Here is a 22,086-nt window from a genome sequence, read left to right as displayed (position 1 = left end):
AACAGATGAAATGATACTAAGAAGAGTTTTCATTGTCCGACTAAACTAAAATTATAGTGTTATACTGCTGCTGTATAATGTACAAAAGCATAATATTCAACAATACTATTTTTTGCACTACCATGCACTCCCACTGTGTTCATAACTGATCAGTCATATATTCTGTATTCATATTTAATACTCATACTGTCTATATTGTCTCACATCGTCTGTATTATCTGGTCATAGTAAAGTGTTAATGTCTGTACTTCTGAGAGTCACAAACAGCTGGAACCAAATTTCTTGTGTACGTCAACACACTTGGCCAATAAACCAGATTCTGATTCTGATTACAGATGTCTTTTTCACACTAGTAGGCAGAAATATGCAGGAAACCATAGTTTTCTTCTGAATTCAAATATTAATATATAAAATAGAAAGTTACACTTACAGCTGGAAAACTTTAAATGAAATGGAAAAAAAAAAATCATTAATATGTAATGTGTCAAGAATAATAAATTAATTCATTCACAAATTGTTTAATATTGGGAGATTTTGAGTGATGAGATTTACTGCAGCTGTGTGAACACACACACCTCCGTAAAAAAAAATCTCTAAAAACAAACTCGTTCTAACCTTTTATTTTGAAGCGTCTTAATAGGAGGGATTTTAAACTGTTCTGGAACAGAATGATTAAGGAAGAATATTTCAATTCTTAAATTATACTTTGTGTACTAGAATGAAAGCACTATTTTGACCAGAGAGTATATTTAAGGACCAAAGTTACATGTTGCTTAGTAAAAATCAGCTTTTCCCTCCTGCAGTGATTATGTTTTAGTTGGACGGTTAATGGCTGATGTGTGGTTTCAGGCAGCTGAGCTGTAATGATGTACATGAGCAGAGCTGACAGGATGAAGACACATAGATCCCACATGTTTACAGTGTAAAGTAAATGTGTGCTACTTAAACACTTTAAAGAACATACCAGAAAGAGACTGAAATAAGGAGACTGAAATGTAGGAAAATGTCTTTATTACTGTATAATATTACTTATGTACATGATTGGAAACAATTCCTGAAAAGACTGATTTGGGTTTAGGAGCTCACTTAGGTTATACTCAGCAGACAATGTTGTAGGGTCAAAGATCAATCTGTTACAATACACACCTTTCCTTATAGTAATACATAGGAACGAAGGCTCATATCCAGCCTGTGTATTAGAATAATGACGAGGCATTTCAGGCATCATAGCTACACAGGTCTCTTCTGAATTAGAAGCATAACAGGAGCCGACCTAAATTCATAAATATTATAACCCTGACTATGCTCATGCCTCCATAACACAGCAGCAGCAGAAACTTTGTCAGGAAGCTATAAATATATGTACATACACTTTCAGCTGGAGAGGTGAAACCAAAGCAAAAAAACAAAACAAAAAAACAAAAAAAAAAAACAATACCACACACAGTAGGAAAGAAATCAAACACACACAAAAAAAACATAAACATAAAAAAAAATCTTATCTGTACCTAAAAACATGAACAATTTCAGATCTGCCTGATGCTGCACCATACGAGCAATTTCAGGCTCAGCAGAGCGCAGACAGTAGTGTTACATTTGCGGTTACATTTTAGAGTACTGTAGTGTATTCAGTAGTGTATATAATCCAGTGTCATCAACATGTACAGGTTTTGCCCCGTAACAACAAGAGTTCTAATATAAACCTAAGAACCACATAAAAAGACAACCAACTCTCCATATAAATATTATTTTTGGCTTTCACATGCTAGAGAGGTTTCGATTAACAATTTCATGCCCAGTTGGCATCGAATCCTAAGAACATCTCATCCTTTAACATGACTAACGTCCTATTTATACATCAAGTATCTGTATATTCTACAGAGAAAGAGATATCAGTAGTACCTGTGAGTGTATACTCAAAAATAAAAAATAAAAAGGTCATCACAAAAATACAGCAAGCTTCAAGAACTGTCTATAAGATTACAAAAAAAGGAAGGGGAGAAAAAAAATGTATACTTACAAACTATTTACAAGTTGCATATCAAGAGCAGTAAGGGAGAGTGAGCAGGAGCAGGGCAGTAGTACTGATAATATAAAAGGTTCTTGTGTGGTATAGTAGTCAAAAATACAGTGTTGAAGAGCTGAGGCCACTCCTTAATTTCAGGTTGAACAGCTCATCCTGTCTTCACATGCACACTGCGCTGGGGTACTTTTCACTATACTAATGCTTCATCTCCTGAACTGGAGCACTCCCTGTGAATATTGCATATTCCTTTCATCTACTCAACCTTTCCAGTGTGTTCATGGTTGAAAGGCATATTGCCAAAGAGATACTGTTAAATTGTTCATACTGTTGCTACAGGATGCTACAGTGATACGTGTAAAATGCAGAACCGAGCAAAAAAAGAAAAGAAAAATTACCAGTGTGTTGGGGTTACAATCAGAGCGCTTTATCCCACCATACAATCCCATCAGTGTTTAAGCATCTAACGTTCACCCCAACGCTTTCACTTAGCTTAGTATCTAATCAACCTGAAACCAAAAGGCAATGAGATCTACACTGTTGTACCTTTCCAAAAATACATTCTATATACATTTAGCTTTACTTATGGAGTACAAGAGAAATCTAATGACACTAAAGCAAAACAAGCGAATGAAGAATGTCGATCTAATTCAAGCTAAAATAAATACACAATGCACCATTCAAAGTTTGTAAATGGGTCATACTAAGAGAGACGCGATTATTCAGTTCACAGACAAACACACACACACCTCCATGAATGAACGCAGCAATAAATGCAGAATTAACAGATGAATTCACGATGGATGAAGTGTAAAAACAAAAAATAGGCACTGTCCAGTTTTCAAACACACATCAGTGGTGCCAAAATATAACCCAACACAAATACACACGTATATATATTTTTTAGTTATTTTTTCCCCAAATGGTTAGCTTTCCCCTGGAGTGCCCTACCTAACCTGTCTACTTAACCCTTGCTTTAAATCTTAGGTTTGGGTAAAATTATATGCACCCAAAAACTAAAGCTTAAAATAGCACCTGCATTCAAGTAAAATACTCTGCTCAGGTCAAACACACACAACCCACATTCCTACACGAGCGAGACAGATGGAGTGCAATAAACTCTGTACAAACCCACATTCCAATTTTACTTCTTGCCATGATAGCAGCCCGGAGCTGGATTCAGTGACTTGTTATAGTAGTTCACGTAATATGCACGTTAAAGTGATAGCTGCTCCGAGCTGCTGATATGGGACTAATTGAAATATCTGGGAAATGTCAGCTATTCTTGGGGCAGCAGTGCTCAATGTAGATCAATAGGATCAGAACTTGCAGTCTGTGGGCGTACATTAAAAAGGGATGGAGGAGCAGTTGAGTTCAAGAATATGATGCAATACAATTTTGTTAGTAGTTTTGGCTTGTGGGTGAGGTAGGCCGTGTCACGACTCGACTGACGACGGTACATTTTCTCACACTGGCAGGATAGTTTGGAGCAGTAGTAATTTTGTACACGTGTTTCTGTTACAGTGTTCTCTGACCCTCACTCTGGCTTGGGCTTTTTCACATTTTGACATCCTCGTCCACGCTGAGTTGAGACAGGGTCTTTTTGATGCGCAGAGCGGTCAGTCGAGCGGCACCGTTGGCATACCAGCACTCCCTCATAATCTTCCCCATCACACGCAGAGCCTGTGAGGCAGGACGAGGGAGGACAGTTACAGGGGTGACATTTGCATCCATCTGGTGGGCAATATGCTAAGTGTGTGTGTGTGTGTGTGTGTGTGTGTGTGCGCGCATGTGTGTACCTCATAGCTCTGCCACCAGTTGGGTACATTGGGTCTTAACCTCTGGTCACACACCACCTTTCTCATCTCCTCAATGGATGGGTCAGAGGGCACTAGGTCATAGTAGGGGAGCTGGTATTCTTCATGGATACCTGACACACACAAACACACACAATTACTCTGACAGTAGTGTTGCTACAAGGTTTACAATGCCACACTCATTCTAAAAACGGATATGGTGAAGTGTTCTGCAAGGTTCGTTTAATATGTTTGGAAAAAGTGTCCAGTTTCAGCATCTGCAGGACAGTGAGTTTTATTTGATTTTATTGGCAACATAACAATTTGCACTTGTTTGTCTAATTAATACAAGAGGCTGCTAAAGGAATAAATTTTCAAGTAACAACAAGAACAAACTTGCATTGTAGACCTTCAACAAAATCGAATGTAATTATAAATTACAACATCACCCCACTCACTTAATTTCCTAGGACAGCACACCCTGTTATGTTTTATTCCTTTTACACTCTTTAGCTATAGTAAATATCTCGCTCAAACTGAAAAATGTGTAATCCACCTGTCTGCATATATCCCTGGCTGCCAGGGACAACTGATCACAGGCATGCTGCCCTCACAAGAGATCAAACCTTTACCCTTAAACCCATTACGGTGAAATCTAAGCAGCAACCGTTTAACATGCATAAGATTCCTGCTATGTTCCTGAGTTCCTCAGTAAACATCATCTAAGATCAGTGTGTCAGTGTCTAGTAAGGAGGGCTAATACCCTTCTCCCTCAGCCTGGTCTCACCTCCGGCATTGCAGCGGCGTGCAATCTCCCAGTACACCAGCCCCAGCGCATAGATGTCAGCGCATTTAAAAGAGTCAAAGTGGCACATGTTGATACTTTCATCCAACACCTCTGGAGCCATGTACCTGAAACACCAAAGCCAAACTTTTCAGACACAAACACAAGCAGCCTATACTTCAATATTTGCTGGTATTTGGCTCACTTTTGTGACAGAATGTTCAAATGAGTGGGTGGATCAAGTGTGTCTACCTCTTGGTGCCCACGCGTTGGTTGGGGGCGATGTCGATGGTATCTGTGACAGACTCGTGGCGTACTGCGAGGCCCAGATCCGCAATGGCACATGTGAGATTCTTCTTTACCAGAATGTTCTTTGATTTCAGGTCACGGTGAGCAATACCAGGCTTACCTGATTAAGAAGAATTAGATCCCATTAAACTACAGACATCAAAAACCTTCTCAAGTGACCAATACCTATGTTTTTAGCCATAGAATTTTTATCGTTTAATAAAGGGGAAAAAATGCAATTGAACTTGAACACGTGTACCACCAGGAAGTCTTTGTCAGCCCTACTTCTAAAACAAATTTCATCGAGTTTATGAACATAAGATAAACATCTTTGGCTTATTATCTCAATTCACTAGAAAATAATCTGGTGACATGACCATCTTGTCTGGTCTCACACATACCCTGGGTGCCCAGGATCTCCATATGCAGGTGTGCCAGGCCACTGGCTGCAGAAAGCGCCAGTTTGATCATGATCTCGATGGTGACGGAGTATCGATTCAGATAATCAAACAGAGATCCATGCTCGTGATAATCAGACACCAGCCACAACTGAGTCCATGTGCCATTATCTGAAAGACACGCACAGAGTCATTGTTGAACTGAATTTCAAAGAAACATGAATATATCTATTTAGGAAGCTTTTACAATTTCATAATACAGGTGTAAAAGCTGGAGTTACAAATGAGTTTGTATTTAGGATAATTGCAAATAAAAGATGCAGCAAATGCGTATTCTAGTATCGGACTCTATAGCATGTTATCACAGTATGCAATTTAGGTGACTACAGTAAAAATACATTCACAGAACACTTTATTGGGAACACCAGGACATCCAACATAGACATGAAATTATCTAATCAGCCAATCATGTGGCAGCAGTGCATTGCAAAAATCATTAAGATGAAGAAAATCAGCTTCAGGTATTGTTTACATCAACCTTCAGTTGAATGGGGAAAAATGATCTTAATGCTTCTGACTGTGGCATGACTGTTGGTGTCAGATGGGTTGGTTTGACGGTTTCTGTAACTGTTGATCTCCTGGGATCTTCACACAATCTGTCTCTAGAGCTTACTCTAGAGTTCACTGATGCAATTAAACAAAATTAACACATCCAGTATCCTCTGCGGACAAAAACAACTTGTTGATGAGACAGATCAGTGGAGAATGATCAGACAAGTTCAGGTTGACAGAAAGGTTACAGTAACTTAGAAAATCATTCTGTACTATTGTGGTGGGCAGGAAAGCATCTCAGAATACGCAACACTTTAAACCTTCAGATGGATGTGCTACAACAGAGAAGATCATGTCAGGTTCTACTTCTGACAACCAGGAACAGAAAGCTGAGACTGCAGTGTACACAGACTCACCAAAACTGCTCAGCCAGGAAAAAGCCTGGTCTGGAAACCTCAATTTATTCTGAGGCACACAGATGGTAGGGTTATAATTTGGCACCAACAGCTTGAATCCGTGGACCCAACCTGCCTTGTGTGCCACAGATTATTTGAGTATGGTTGATGTCCATGTGCATCCCTTCATGGTCACAATTTACTAATCTTCTAATGGATACATCCAGAACAATAATGCGCCATGTCACAAAGCAAAAGTCATCTCACACTGGCTTCATGAACATGATACTGACTTCAGTGCTCTTCCTAGTCACCGGATCTGAATCTGGAAGATCACTTTTGGGATGTGGTAGAACAAGCCATTTACAGTATGAAAAAAAAAATCTGCAGGAATTATGTGATGCAATCATGTCAACATGAACCAGAATCTAAAAAGAAATATTTCCAAAATCTTTTGACTCAATGACAATGAAGTAACTCTTTTGAATGCAAAGTTACGCCCTACTGTATGCAGTATGAGTACAGTTTTCCTAATAAAGTGCTTGATGAATGTTAGGGTTCTATTAATTTAACATTTAGAACAATAACAGTTACAGTCAAAATTCTGCACAACCGTGTCACGTTGGGACAGCATCGTACGGCCAAAAAAATGATGTTTTTAAATCACACTAATGATACGTGACAATAATTAATTTATTATTTTAAGAAATAAAAAAATGTGTCTGCAAAAAATCTAAAAAAAAAATAATGTTTGTTAATTTTCAGGTTTATTCAACAATAATGGGAATGTATACATATAGCAGTAAAGTGCAGTTATACATTTCATATACATACATTCTAAAATGTTTATTAAAAAAAGGAAAGAAAGAAAGAAAGAAAGAAAGAAAGAAAGAAAGAAAGAAAGAAAGAAAGAAAGAAAGAAAGATTTGCCTTCCTAGGGGGCACAACATAAAAGTGATTGCTCAGATTAGACAGAGATCATGAATTTGAATTCTGATTATTCTAAATCCAAGGGAGCAAAATTGTTTGTGCTTAATTAAAATCTTTAAATCTTGCTAAAAACCTGTGTGCATGAACATATGCCGAGACCTTTACAACAAAGCCATATTGCGACAGTGAACTAGTACACTATGTATGTCTCGGCATTTCCACCTAGCTTGCTGATCCTACCCACAGTGCTGAGGCTTCAGTCAAACCTCACAGTTCTGTTCATGGGCAGTGAAGCCCTGGTTCCTTCACTAGTGAGGTAAACACCCTAGCTACTTCCCTAACAAGTCACCTTAATGTGAATATGGCCAGACATGATTTACCACCTAAGCGAAGCAAAAAATCTGATGTGCATCAAACTCTAGATCTGTTTGTGGTCAGATGGAAAATATTCCAGAAGTAGCCCATTATTTGGACCTGGCTCACCACCCAGTGCCTTAAGTGTTAACATTTTCACAGGGACTACTGAATAACGACAACTCCCAAAATACACTGAATGTGTATGTGGTTATCATCTTGGCTCATGAGAGCACCTTACTGGGAGCTCCTTTGCAAATGTAACCGTGTTACATTCATTATTGAGATTTGTCTGTTTCAAGGTTTTCTTTTAGTTTACCTTTGTTGTCAGCGGCAATAAATCCCAGTATGTTCTCATGCCGCAGCATTATGGTCTGATAGATCTCAGCTTCACGAAACCAGGAGCGCTCTTCTCGAGAGGAGAAAATCTTCACTGCCACGTCTCCTCCTCTCCACTTTCCCCTCCACACCTCTCCAAAGCGGCCCTTACCTATGATCTCCTGTAGCACAATAGTTCGGGCTACTGTCCTCTGAACAAACAGAGGCAGACCTGTCCAAAAACAAACACAAACAGAGAAAGAAAAAGAAGCACAGAATATATTATTTTTTATGTATTTACTTCGTTAGATAGAATTGTACATACATATGTTAGGGAATTTTCCTCCCTGGCTGAACTAAAGCTGTGTGTGCTTCCTCGGGTGTACTGCTGACCTGAACCTGAGCCGGATGTTGACAGGTCATAGATAAGGTCCTGTAGAGTTTTGTCCTTAGCCAAGTACAGATGCTCAGTGCTGGGGTCCTCCACCTCCAGCCTCTGTCTGTGGCCATAGGCTCTCTGATGGTGTTGGAAAAGGAAGAGGCCCAGCAGTACCAGCAGAAACAGAGCAAACAGAGGGCCTGCAACCACAGCAGCCAGTTCCACTGGCCCCCAGCTACCCATCATGGCCGAGTTCGGCTGCACAGTCACTAAAAAAATTACAGAATTGTTAAACATCAGCATATTTATATATTTAAAATAATTCTCTATTCTAGAAAGTGTTTTTGGTTTTCTATGTGACAATGATTCAAATAAACATACTCATTTTTATGCATTATTGTTTCTATAGTAACATCTTGCACAGGAACTAGGATCAGCAGAGAATCCTTCATATAAACAGATTTTTTTTAGCAAGTGTTTTCTGCGAGGAGACATTTATTTTGCATTTTTGGTAGAACCAGAAGTTGAGGTAGAATCCAACGTAGTCAGCAGGACACTTACCCGAGTGCACCTTGAGGTCGAGACTGTTGCAGTAGTCCGTGTAGCAGCAGTGGATGTTGAGCAGCCCCTCGGCGCTCAAGCAGAAGAAGGGTTGCCCTGGAGGAACCAGTTTGTCTTTGTCGATGCAGATTCGTACATGCTGCTCCTGGCCATCAATAAGTGAGGTTGAAGCCATGCAGGCCCCCGTCGTCTCACAGCGGTAGCCATTCTTTTCACACTGAGACGTGGTGCAGTTACACAACAGACCTAGACAGAGAACAGGAGAGACATGGACTTGTGAAAACACTCTAAAAAACCTACAGTGCTGCTCACTCTCTCCTCACAGAACAGAGGGTACAGACTTCAGTATACTGCTCTATCGCTTTCAACCACCACCTGAGCCAACAGAAACTAATGGACCTGTGTGATCCTGTCTGTACTTTATTTCCCCAACAAGAATAACCATAGTGAGGACAAATACATTTTCACATTCAGCCATGCTACTGACAAATGCCTTGAAAGTGTTGGTTAAACAAACAATTTACACAAATGTCAGACACTACCACTATGTTCCTTGGGCAGACTGGAAAAATCTAGTGCCAAATATAGAAAGCCGGTGTTGTGGTTCTTTTGAGAGAAAAAAAAAATTTCTGTAACAGATTATTGCAGCCTGAAACATTTGGTCTGTGTTTGATTGATTTAAATGGAGGCACATTAGTTACATTGGGATCTGTGGTTATTTAATAGAGTGGACTTCTAGCAGACTTGCCTTAAAGACATGTATGAGTCAACTATGGTTATGAATGTGAACCATCAAGATAAGCCGACCCAACCTGAGCAAAAAAGTTTATTGAGCACTGAAACTTGCAGCGTGAACTTAGCTAATGTGTCTGATTCACACCATCATAAAACTGAATTACTAGATCCAGGACTAAAATTTCAAGAACATTATTTATTCTACTGACATTACAAAATTTAAGTGATCCATTCTCACTGCGGTACATTTTTGCATGTTTGTGCATGCTCACCTTACCTGTCTTCATTTGGTACATGCACTTCCTGTTACCTGAAGGACTGAATAATCTAAAGCAGGTAGACAAGTTTTGTTTCGCTCTGTGTTTTTTGTAGATTTGCTCGGTTATATGACCTTTTAAGTGTCAGATCACTGTACATACTTTTACACACGCCGCTACTTAGTCCCTACATCCCTGACAGCTTCCTGCTACTGTTGCTTTGAAACATGTGGACACTTCACACAATGTTTTTAATAACTGTAGCTTTTCTTTTTCATATTCAAAAGACACAGAGGCACTGTGCATGTAGGGAAATGCCAAAGTCATACTCATACTTGCTCATTCCCTCTTGCATGAGGGCTTGCACACACGCACACAGACACATGCACAGACGCACACACAGAGTCACACGCACACAGACGCACAAGCAAACAGACGCACAAGCACACAGACGTGTCTGTATGGCCTGCAGCCCTGTCTCCTCTAACAAACAGCTTTGACTGGTGTATTAGTAAACTGAACAGACAGTCTATACACGAGAATGATGTTAAAGAACATACACGATACACTGAAGAAAAACATGGACAGACCAATATAACTTTAAACACACTTAGTACAGAGCTATTAAACTGTGTTCATTATAGTATTACTGCACGCAATATTGTTGAACATACAGTATTTACACTGGTCGGCGCTGTTTCTGTTTATCGTCTTTTGTGTATTGTCTTGTCATTTCTTGTTTGTGCAAATGTGTAGTGTTTAAACCTCCCAGCTCCAGGGTCCCTGATTTGCTGCTAGTGAGCTCTCCTCTGTCACATGACACCTACTGCAGTGTAGTGTAGTGTAACACGCTTGGAGCACATCTGCCCTCTTCCACACACATCAGCTCACAGACACCTTCATTTGACCCTGAACTCAGGTTACTGTCTGCATGGAGTGTCTGTGTGTTTTTCCTCAGGGTTCTCCAGCTACATTATCCTGTGTGTGTGTGTGTTGCTGAGTTATTAACTGGTATCCAAGCCTGAGGTAAATTGGGCCTGGAATCACCTCAAGTCTTAAGACTCGTAATTTAGAAAAATGGCTATTAAAGCATAGAAATTTCTATAATAGTTATACAATATCAGCCAAGCCACACATCAGACAAAAACACTGTTTCCCCTCTTCTGCATACATGATCTTACAGACAACCACAACTGGCTAGTTGGCCTGTGACTAACAGGAAAAACTGCATGCCATCACTCCAACCAAGAAAGTATGGACAGTTGTTCTGTCTTAGATTCACAGATGGCGGTGGCATTTTTTTGGACTTCTGAACACTATGATGTGTGAACACAAGATAAAGATGTACATGAAAAAAAATCTATACACAAGTAACCAGCAGACCCTTTTACTGTGGAAAGATAGTTTAAAAGGTTAACAGAAAGTTTTCAAAAGGTTTCAAAGATCTTTACAATTATATGTTCGCTATTATTCCAATATACTCAACAACTAAAACTATAATAAAAAAATCTATCAACACATCCAAAAGTATTGGAACAGCAAGAACTGTTGTATTGTTGCTGCGCTGTTTGCGATCACGTACAGAACGAGACGATAAATCAGAATTTCAGCTTTAATTCCATGATGTTTACATATAGACATTATAAATTATTTAAGATATGGGCAAAAGTATTGGACTTGAAGTTCATTAAAGTAAATGACACAATATTTGGTTTGGTCCCTTGCTTGCAATAACCGCATCAACCCAGAGACTCGATGAAGTCACCAAACTGTTGCATTCTTCAGTTGTGAGACTTGTACAGCAGCTTCTTTCAGTTGCTGTTTGGGTTTTAGGGGGTTACTCCCTTCAGTCTCCCCTTTAGAAGATGAAATGCTGCTCAACAGGTTTAAGGTCTGGTGATTGCCAACTCTACCAAGGACTTCTTCAGGGGAAAAAATGTGGAACAAGGCCATCCTTAAAAATATTCTTGTTTGCCGTAACCCGACCGACCCTGTCAATTTAGGACCGACTACTTTTTTCTGACCGACTTGCCGGTTGTAAATTTGCGGTAAGACCGACCTTTTTTTTTTTACTCTTCAAACAACTAATACAAAAGCAATAAAATAATATTAACGGGTTCGGGCACCATAATACATAAAACATTCATTAAAACAAAAATGTAAAAATCAAAAATAAAATCAAAAATTCATTAAAACAGCTCGACACCGCTTTAACTTGGCACAAAGTTCTGGAAAAACTGTGCCCAGCATCAAAATAAGGTTTGCAATGATGCCCCCGAAGGCACGGGTTGAAGACCCAGTCAGTGACATCACGATATGCTAATTTGTTTAAAGTCATACCTACGGAATCACCATCACCAAAATTGTACTTTTTTTTTTTTTACAATGAAACTTGAAAAAAAAAAATATAGACCTACCCCCTTTTTTTTTTACTGTTACTGCAAACCAAAATATATTTAAGGATGGGCTCATTTAGACTGGCCAAATCAGTGTGTTTTGGGTCATTGTCTTGCTCTGCTTAACTATATTGGATGCATTTCTCTGTAAATTAATTTGAGTTCATTCTGCTGCCACCAGCATGAGTTACATCATCAATCAGCCTGTTCCAAAAGCAACCTGTCAATATGTTCTAACAGTGTCATGTTTGAAGTTTCAAGAATTAATTCAGTTGAATTCAATTTTATTTGTATAACACATTTAACAATGGATATTTCCTTAAAGCAGCTTTACAGAATCTAAAAATATAGTACAAAAAGTTCAACTTCTATTTAAACCTGTTTGTATTTATCCCCAATAAACAAGCCTGAGGTGACTGTGGCAAGAAAATACTCCCTTAGATGGAAGGAACCAGACTCAAGGGAACCTCGTCCTCATTTGGGTGACACTGAAGGGTGTGATTATAATTAATTATAAACAGCAGAGAATTTCATTATGAATAATGTCCTTTCTATAGTCATATACAGTCAGTTATTTGTTTATTGATTAGAAGGTTGTTGTCCACATGTAGATCATCTCCTCTTTGAATGTCCAAAATCTTCAGGCTGGTACATCTCTTGGTGCCACAGGATCCTCACAGTGTTGGCTTCCTCTCACTGAAGGTCCAAAATCTTCATGAACACAACTAGAACTGGCAATTACATGCTGAAATTCTGGTACTTTTATATTCATCATTTGATCCCAAACCCAAATGTATTCAGTGCTTTTCAAAAACAAAAGAACTGGCCTTACCGATCCAATAGGGGACAGCAAATGTATTTTTAAAAGAACTGACAGTCCTGACATAAAAAAAATGTAGGTGGCCTAACTGTAGACAAATGACTGTAAATTATATACACTGAGGGCTAACTAGGATTTTCCTTTAGTGTGTATTAAGGAGCCTATTTAAAAGACAGAGTGGAGTTAAAATAGCCTGTATCTAAAATAGGCCACTTGGATGAATAACTAAATAAGCTTTTAAATTCCACTTTGTGTGTGTGTGTCCTCAAAGACCTGACAGCATCACCACACTTATTCCAGGCTCTGCTCTGTCAACAATGTTTAAATGTTCACAGACAGAGGAAGGAGCTGGTATATGCACTCCTATAGACTACAAAGACAAGCACACTGCTAGCCTGTTAGCCCTTCTGAACATAAACCTGGCTCTGTGTGCGTGTGTGTGCATGAAAACTGAAGTCGAGTTGTTCGTTTGTGTGTAGGAAGGAATGTTTTCATATGTACAAGCATGTCTTCGTCCCTCCGTTTTCTCCCACACGCTAGGAAATAACCGAGCATTGTATTAGTGTAACAGCTACACATTAAAGGAATGTTCTTGTTCCTCTTCTTAATCTACTGTACAGTAGATGTATCAGGTTTATGATCACCATATGATAAAAACATTTCTCTGCAGGAAGAAAAACAAGTAAAAATAAACAATTAAAAGACACTTTATAATGTTTTTTGTAAACCGCTTCCGTTGACTGTTTTAATCAATCTTTCACTCAAATATTTTTTTATACTAAGCTTTAAACGTGCATAAATCATTCTTTCACATTTTTAGAGGGGATCATTTGTCACCATGAGTTATGAATAGACACACAAACATTACTAACCTGAATGATTTTTAGGATAAAACTTCACCACTATATTCCTTTCAGGATATTCTGTCATGTCAGTCTCCTATCCGCTTATCATAAGCCCTTTATTGTTAAAGTGGTTTAACAGCTGTGATTATAAATGTGTTACACAGAAGCATATTTTAAAGTATTAGTCACAAAATTTTAAGTCCTGTAGAAATTGCATGTGCTACAGAAACAGTCAGTTTCTTTTCTTTCTGAAAATTTCCCAGATGAGCCGTGTCCTTCTGAGGAAGAGACAGATGTTTCACACACAATGACACCGCTCTCTTACTCATGGAGAAACAACACAAATGGCACGTACAAGCTGGAATGCAGCCATTATCCAAATTATCTACGCTCTTTTACAATGTCACAAATGTTGACCGACTTGCTAGGATTATGGTAATCAAAATCTTGGTGAAGATTCAGCTACTGACAGAAACCACATCACATCATTCAATTTGTCAAAAGCCCTATTCACACTGGATTAGTTTTACATGTTGCAGTTATTGCCAGAACACCCCCGAGTAATAAGCCACCAAGTCAGTCATTTTTTGTTTTTCATTTTTCTTTTATAAATTGACCAGTTGCTTGTCTATAAGCATCAATATATTTTGTAACTTCATCAAAAATCCCCCAAAGAAGAAACCCCAAATAATATAAGATTCTATAATGTCCTATGGGAAAAAGAGTATTTTCACCTATTCATCTGTGTAATAATACTCCAAGTAAGCACGTTTCTTTTGTGCTGTGCAGAATGCCAAAGTATCAGCCAGGCTTCAAACTTGGAACAATAAAATCGACTTTTTTTAAGTAAAGTAAGTACACAATATTGTGACGGTTATGTTTACATGGTAAAGGCATTCTCATCTCTGTGACTTATTCCGAGATCGGTGGATTGCCAACGTGAGTCAAATCATAAAAATCTTCACCGGTCCGAATCAGACTACACACAACCCGTGAAGATTTCAAATGCCTTATTAATGATAATGCCTGTGTGTGCACACTGACAAGGCTAGAAAACGGTGCTCTCTGTACGTGTCTACTCAGGTGTTTTACTGCAGAGACAGAACAAAACCACAAAAATGTGTGATGTATAGAGGAATTGGGTGAGGCAAAACAAGCATGTCGTAATGTGCTCATTACCCCTGAATGTTGCCATTTTATTATCGCCAGCTTGTTTCAGCTGTGTCCTGCTTTGTATTCCCTCACTAATGATGAACCCACAATACGCAATCTATGATAAGAAAACACATACTGTAAGCCACAGAACACTAAGCAAACCTTCTGCTATCCTGGCTATGTATTTGGAGACTGGGCAACTCTGGAGCTCAAACAGAACTACACACAGAGCTTAGAGAAACAGTATTATAATTTGTGTGACAGTCTGTATGTAAGGCAGTGAGAGATTGTATGCTGTTGTACATATGACAAGGTCTCTTTCCTATATCAGCCGATTCCAGTAGAGAGAGGGTGGCGGATCACTATAGATTACACTGACATGTTCTTTGTCATGACAACAGAGAGAGAAGGAAGGAGGTGCATTGGGAGTGTATATTATTGACCGGGTGTAAGATGATGCTCGGATTTGCTGCGCCTACAGCACAGGCCAGTATGGAAAGGGAAAGAAAGGCAGTGGGGGAGAGAAAAAGAGAAAGAGAACACAAAAGAAAGGGTGTGAATGCATGTATGAGTTCATGTCCATTTCCTGCCCTTATGATGGATCATTTCTCTGTCCTTTATGAATAAACACCGCACACCTCAGAGAATCTGCCCTCAGCTTGAAATCACAGCCCTGAACACATGCTGTAGCACAGTTCAGCTTGGATGATTGTATCATCCTCAGAGCGGATCATGTTTCTCAGGCAAACGCAGTGACCGTGCAGACCTCAGACCTGTGCTGCCTCCCTAACCTCCATCAGGAAGGAGTGAAAGTTTGTCTTCTATTTGTGCATAAAAAAAACAATATGAACGCACTAGACGTTTTTATCACTTTTATCACCCACGTACACGTGTGTACGTGTATTTTATAGAGATCACCTCATACGGGTTTAGTGGCATTTTCTCTGAACTTAAAACGTAATGTAAATAAAAATGAGTGATGCGTCCTGAAGTACGCGCTATAAGGCCCGAATTCCTTAGTTATTTTTTAAATATTGACATTTTTAAAACTGAATATTTAAAACTGACACTGGCTTCATAACTGCCAGTTTTGTGTGTGTGGGGTGTCATTTTTTTCGTAATTTTCGTCATTTTCAACGAATATGCTCGATTTTACAGATGATTGTAGCCGGTTAGGTAAATAATCACTACACTTAGCTGCTTCGTGGATAGCCTGTGCTAGCTAACTGGCTAACTAGCTAGCCTCATTCCATAGGCTCTGAGGCACAGAGTTAAGGTTAGCTTTAAGATAACGTCGACTAATACAAACAACCCACAGCACACATGTTCATTATACACTCATAAAAACAACCCGAAACCACAGACATAAAGGAAGCCTGGTTTGCTAGCGAGTTAGCAACCGAGCCTCCGAATTCAAGACCCGCCATGTTGTTGTAGTTAAAGCCAAATTCACCGCGACTGAATAAATAAACACGGAACCCAAATATCACAGAAGTAAACAAACATTGACTTACCGTCACATTCTCTACCAAATCCCAAAACAGCCAAACATACGATCAGGATTCGGGTTTTATCCATGGTCAGAATCCCATAGCATTACATTTAAACATTTAAAGTGCGATATTGACAGCAGAGCTCGAGCTCAGACCATCAAACACACACAGCGTCAGAGCCGGGCGGAGTTAAAGGCATAGGCGATTTAAAGGGAACGGCTTCATTTTGGCAGAGCCATCTGGGCCGATAAAATCTGAAATCTTTGCTTTACAAGAAGGGCTGCTGAATAATAAATGGGTTATTAATGTTCTATAACATAAAAGCGACTGTTATGAAGCAAATATCAGGTTTAGTTTACTGTTTCTAGTAATAACTAGGCCTAATACAGTTGCTCTAAATAAACTGAGATTAAATGAACAGATTAAACAAATATTTTATATATAAATGAACAGATTAAACAAATATTTTATATATAAATGAACAGATTAAACAAATATTTTATATATAAATGAACAGATTAAACAAATATATATGTATGTGTGTGTGTCATTACAGAAGGAGTCTTGAATGTACAGACATTATATGATGTTTTCCAAGTCTTCTTCTCTCGGAGGTCCTACAACGTTAATATAACTATAAATGTTTAATCAGTGTGACGGGTCGTTCATTAATAATACAAACAGTAATCACTGGCAAATCACTGTGGTATACGAGCCATAAAACTCTTCACATTGGGCTGATAATACAGTACACCACCTTGTCATGGATTATTTTACTATAATAACAAACGCACAGTACTAGTGTTCTGTATTTAACTAACTGTTAAGTTAATTCCTTCCTTGTCCCATGTGGTAGTGGCTCAGTCAGTTTAGCAAATTTATGTTGAGATAGGTAAATACATTTCTGCGTCAGTCCAAAATATGAGAGAGAACTGAGGAGATGAGCTATTGAAGAGCACCTTCTTGTGTTTAAAGGAGAACAGCACACAAGAGGACAGGAACAGGGGTGTGAGCACTGTTAAGCAAAACGGCTAAACAATAAGGGCTGTCAGGATAGGAACATTTTTACTTGGCTATCAATAGCAGGTAAAGTATCGCAAATCAAATAACCAAATTGGAAACACACACACACACACAAACATACACACACACACAAACATACACACACACACACACACACACATCGATTGAAGTCCCGAATTCCTCCTTATATTAAGCTTTTTCTAAATTACATAAAGCAAAGTAATTCATTCAAACAAGGTGTTTCTTAACATGTTCTGTGCCTGTTGGGAGTCAGGAGGCAAACTAATGTCGGCTGATATCTCAGTGTTGTCATAGATTTTTTCCACAGACACACAGAGAAATGTTAGAGTTGTGTCTAAGTCCCACAAAACACCAAAGCATGTGATTATAAAGTTAAAAACAGAACTTCTTGAAAGACTTTTGCATTTATTTGCTTATTTTTATATCTTTATCTTTACAATGTGTACGTCACCACATGAGCCGCCTCTATGACGGTCTTGTGTTTGCGTCTTTGGGTTTTTGAAGCTGGAGAGGCTTGGGGTGATAGGCTGGACAACATGAGCAGTGAGTTCTCCTGCTGTAGGATCTCGTCACTAACAGAGACTCCATCCAGGTACTGCTTAAGAAGACTTCTCAGGTGCTGGTTCTCCAATCCTATTTCATTCTTTTTCCTTTCTAAACACAAACGCTCCAGCACAATCTTGTTATATCTTTTCCAGAACGTTTCCAGATCTGTATAGCCCATCATTGTCTAACAGTGGAGGAGAAGTGAATGGATAAATGTCAAAAATATAATATGGATGGATTATAAATGTTTCAAATACTCCACTGTTCAAATCAATATGTTTGTTGTGTTTGGACATCAGTGAGTGAGTGATGATGTGATGAAAGTGTGCTGTTTCATAATAATTATAATAATGAATGTGTTTTGTTAAAATGTGTATTTTATCTGTGTTAACTCTTCAGATTCACCTCCACAGCATGTGCTTTCTCTTGACTCAGTTCCTCGGCATTTAAAGATAACGTGTAAAAGGGAAGCACCTTCTCCTGCTCCGTTTCAAGCTTGCGGCACACAACAGCCAGATGGAGCAACGTCTCACTCTGAGGATGACAAACAAAAGGGATGTCGGGATGTCAAAAAAATCAGCCCAATATCCGGCTTGGTATTATGTAATATGACTCTGCATACCTGTTTAATCGGACTGCTTTGCTTTAAGAAGCTGACAAGCAGTAGGTGAATGCGTAATAAATGTACATACCTCTTGTATAATACCCTGTAGTTTGTTAATGGTGTCATTGCTGTATATAGTGTGATTAGCTAGCTGTGTTTTTTCAGCTGCCTGGGAAGAAGAGAGCTTGGCTCTGAGATGTCGAATTTCCTGTTTAAGTGGCTCATAATCTTCATGATGCCCACTGATAGATGCCTCATTTTTCCACTGACTGGAGCTCAAATGAGAACGCAGAGCACTGATGGTGTTCTGCAAGCACACAGAAAGCATCAGTTACTCAACCCTATGGCTCATACATAGTTAAATACATTAGAGTCACTGAATTACAAAGCTATATTTTGGCCACAAGTATTTTTCATTCACTGACCTGCAGCTTATGAATGTGCTTCCCGTTCATGTCTATTTTCTGCATGGCTTCTTGCAAATCGAAAACTTCATTGTTTTCATTGTTATTGTCATTTGTGTACTTCTCCTGTTCCTCCAGGAGCCGCTGCTGCTGCTCTGTCACTTTGCTTTCTACTGCATGCTTCATGCCAGCATACTGAATAAATACAAATCAAAGAAACTCTGAATCACTACAATTCTTTCTACAGAAGCACTTTAGCTTTTCACTCTTAAAGCTATTGGGTTGTGTCCTGTTTTCCATACAGTATGTCACATTTTGTAGTGCCAACAGCTATTTTCTGTAGACTGATTTGGATACAAATGAAGACATTGAGAAACAAACTACCTGGATTTTGTTGTAATCACGTGTATACTCATAGTCCTGTTTGGCTTCACTGTATATTTCATCATAGCGCTGCTTCAAAGCCTGGTTTTCTGCATTGAGGTACTCGCTCTCCTTCTGATGAAGCTTCAAAAGTTTCTCCCTGACAAATCATAAGACAGTCAGAGCAGTGGAAGAATGAATAAAACTAACCAGAAAAAAACTACTTGATCTCAAATGAATGTCAAGACTCAGGTATGCAGAATATATTATTTAATCAGAGGGATGTCTTTGTGAAATGTAGTTTAAGCCAAAATAAAAATAAACCCTACGTTTAAATCTAAGCTGATTACAAAGCCATGGATGAGTAATTCATGAAAACTGTGTCCTGAGTTTGTACTATATACAGTATTCAATGTTGCTTGAAAGTTTGCAAACCTTTTAGAAATTTCTAGAGTTCTGCATAAATATGACTCAAAACATCATCAGACTTTTACACAAGTCCCAAAAGCAGACAAAGTGAACCCACTCAAACAAAGTAGACACAAATACTATACTTGGTAATTTTTTTATTTAGGAAAATTCCAATATTATATATCTGTGAGAGGCAGGTATGAGAGGTATGTGAACCTCTAGGATTAGTATTTACTTTCAAGGTCAAATTCACTGATTTCAGTCATTGGGATGACAATCAGGTCTCTGTGACTGTCCTATTGTATTTAAAGAACAGAGATATATCAAAGTCAGATGTTCATTCTGCATGTTTGTGGATGGTGATCATGGCAAAAACAAGGGAGATTTTTGATACCTTCAGAAAAAGGGTTCTTGTTGCTCATCACAAAATGAGCAAAAGGTTACAAAATCAAAAGGTTACAAAATCATCATGCAAGAGTTTGGACTCCACAAATCTATAGTCAGACAGATTCTGTACAAATGGAGGAAATTTAAGACAATTTCAACCCTCCCCAGATGTGATCAACCAAGAAAGATCACTCCAAAAGCAAGAAATGTAATAGTTGTTGGGTCAGGAAGGAACCCAGAGTAACTACTCAGCAAATAAAGGTTTCTTTTACTTTCGCTAATGTAAAATTCTGCCATCAGGTGAACTCTGAACAACCTTGGTGTGCAAGGCGGAGTTGCAAGAAGAAAGCCACTATTCTCCAAAAAGAACATTGCTACCCATAAGGTTTGCTAAAGATCATGTGGACAAGCCAGAGGACTATTGGAAAAGAACATTTTGAGAAATGGAAGAATGAAACCATGATAAAACTTTTTGGTTTAAAATGAGAAGGCTTATTTTTAGAGAAAGGAAAATAGTAAATTCTAACATAAGAACCTTATACCATCAGAATTATACCAGTGAATTCTAAAGGAAAATCACAGGACATCTGTTCATAAACTGCATCTCAAAAGAAAATAGGTCATACACCAAGACAACGAGCCCAAACACCCAATCTGTGTACCAAAGAATGATTAATGAGGAACATAGATAATGTTTTGGAATGGACAAGTCAAAGTCCTGACCTTAATCCAAAAGATAAATCGTGGAACATCCATCAAAATCCCAGTGTTGAAGCTCTTCTGTACTGAAAACTCAGATAAAATTCTTCCAAGACATGTGCAGGACTGATCCACAGTTACTTGCTTCACAAGGGCTCACAACAGATACTAAAATCAAAGGTTCCTATACTATTGCAAGTCACAGATATGTAATTCTAGATCATTTTACACAATAATTAAATGAAGAAGTATAATATTTTTGGCTTCTTTGTTTGATTACGTTCACTTTTTGCTGATGTTTTTTGGCATATTTATGCAGAAATATAGACATTTCCAAAAGGGTTCACAAACTTTCAAGCGACACTATACAACATAAGAGAAAAAAGTGAAAAGCATATGTGTGCATGGAAAAGGTGTCTTTATACCTCTCTGTGCTGTAGTCAGTACTGAGTTCCTTCACACTGGTGTTCCAATGTGACTCTAGTGCTGCCAGTCGGCTTTTCTGTATCTCCAGGAGATGATCCAGACACTGGAGATGAGCCCTGTGAGCAAGCGCTGACTGCTGCTCCGCTTCACTCAGATCAGACACCAATAACTGCAACATTAGACATACCCATTAGACATCCCAGAGCTTGGAGTGACGAGCTTCAAACACATAAACTTCTTTATCTATAATGTCTGGACCTCCCCACCTTAATGACATTTTCCTTGCAGTCCACAAGTGTCTCAAAAGTTTGGCTGAATTTTGCAAAATCATCATGCAGCTCTTCTGCCTGAGCCTTGCGCAGGTTCAAACGCCACTGGTGGTTCAACTTGTGCAGGTTAATGTCGAAGTTCATAATGTCACTCTGAACAGTGGTTTAATGATTAATGTTGTGAATTGATCACATAACCTTATTATACAGATCAGAATCAGAATTAGAACCGGAATCAGAATGCACTTCATTAACTCAGACATACACGGAATTCTTTATATACATCTATAGCCACCTGAGAGTGTCTTTTTGTGTGTGTATGATTTCCTGCCTATTTGGGTTTTTGGGTATTTGGGTATATTTTCTATTTAAACTGAGCACATAGAGATTATCCATACAGACTGATGTGTTTATCTGAACATATGGTGCTTATTAGATTTAAATATTTAATATC

The 22,086-nt window shown here is 38.6% G+C and overlaps 2 protein-coding genes across 2 annotated transcripts; both read right to left on the bottom strand.

The window, feature by feature from the left end:
* Positions 1–994: 994 nt before the first annotated feature.
* Positions 995–16,672, bottom strand: acvr1bb (activin A receptor type 1Bb). The gene is made up of 9 exons (XM_060868056.1): positions 16,501–16,672; positions 8,779–9,024; positions 8,232–8,486; positions 7,840–8,070; positions 5,293–5,460; positions 4,856–5,012; positions 4,607–4,731; positions 3,823–3,953; positions 995–3,706 (listed from the first exon to the last, which is right to left on the bottom strand). Exons 1-9 carry the CDS (start codon positions 16,562–16,564, stop codon positions 3,581–3,583), a joined length of 1,503 nt encoding a protein of 500 aa, XP_060724039.1. The 5' UTR covers positions 16,565–16,672; the 3' UTR covers positions 995–3,580.
* A 1,016-nt stretch (positions 16,673–17,688) lies between these two features.
* On the bottom strand, positions 17,689–21,776 carry LOC132844095 (dynein regulatory complex subunit 2-like). Its single transcript, XM_060867259.1, has 7 exons — positions 21,630–21,776; positions 21,363–21,532; positions 19,462–19,600; positions 19,099–19,272; positions 18,762–18,980; positions 18,475–18,603; positions 17,689–18,253 (listed from the first exon to the last, which is right to left on the bottom strand). Exons 1-7 carry the CDS (start codon positions 21,774–21,776, stop codon positions 17,957–17,959), a joined length of 1,275 nt encoding a protein of 424 aa, XP_060723242.1. The 3' UTR covers positions 17,689–17,956.
* Between the last annotated feature and the right edge of the window lie 310 nt (positions 21,777–22,086).

The sequence above is a fragment of the Tachysurus vachellii genome, chromosome 4 (genome assembly GCF_030014155.1).
Source record: "Tachysurus vachellii isolate PV-2020 chromosome 4, HZAU_Pvac_v1, whole genome shotgun sequence".
NCBI classification, from domain to species: domain Eukaryota; kingdom Metazoa; phylum Chordata; class Actinopteri; order Siluriformes; family Bagridae; genus Tachysurus; species Tachysurus vachellii.
Note: the sequence above shows the minus strand (reverse complement) of the source record. Positions and strands in the feature narration are given on the sequence as shown.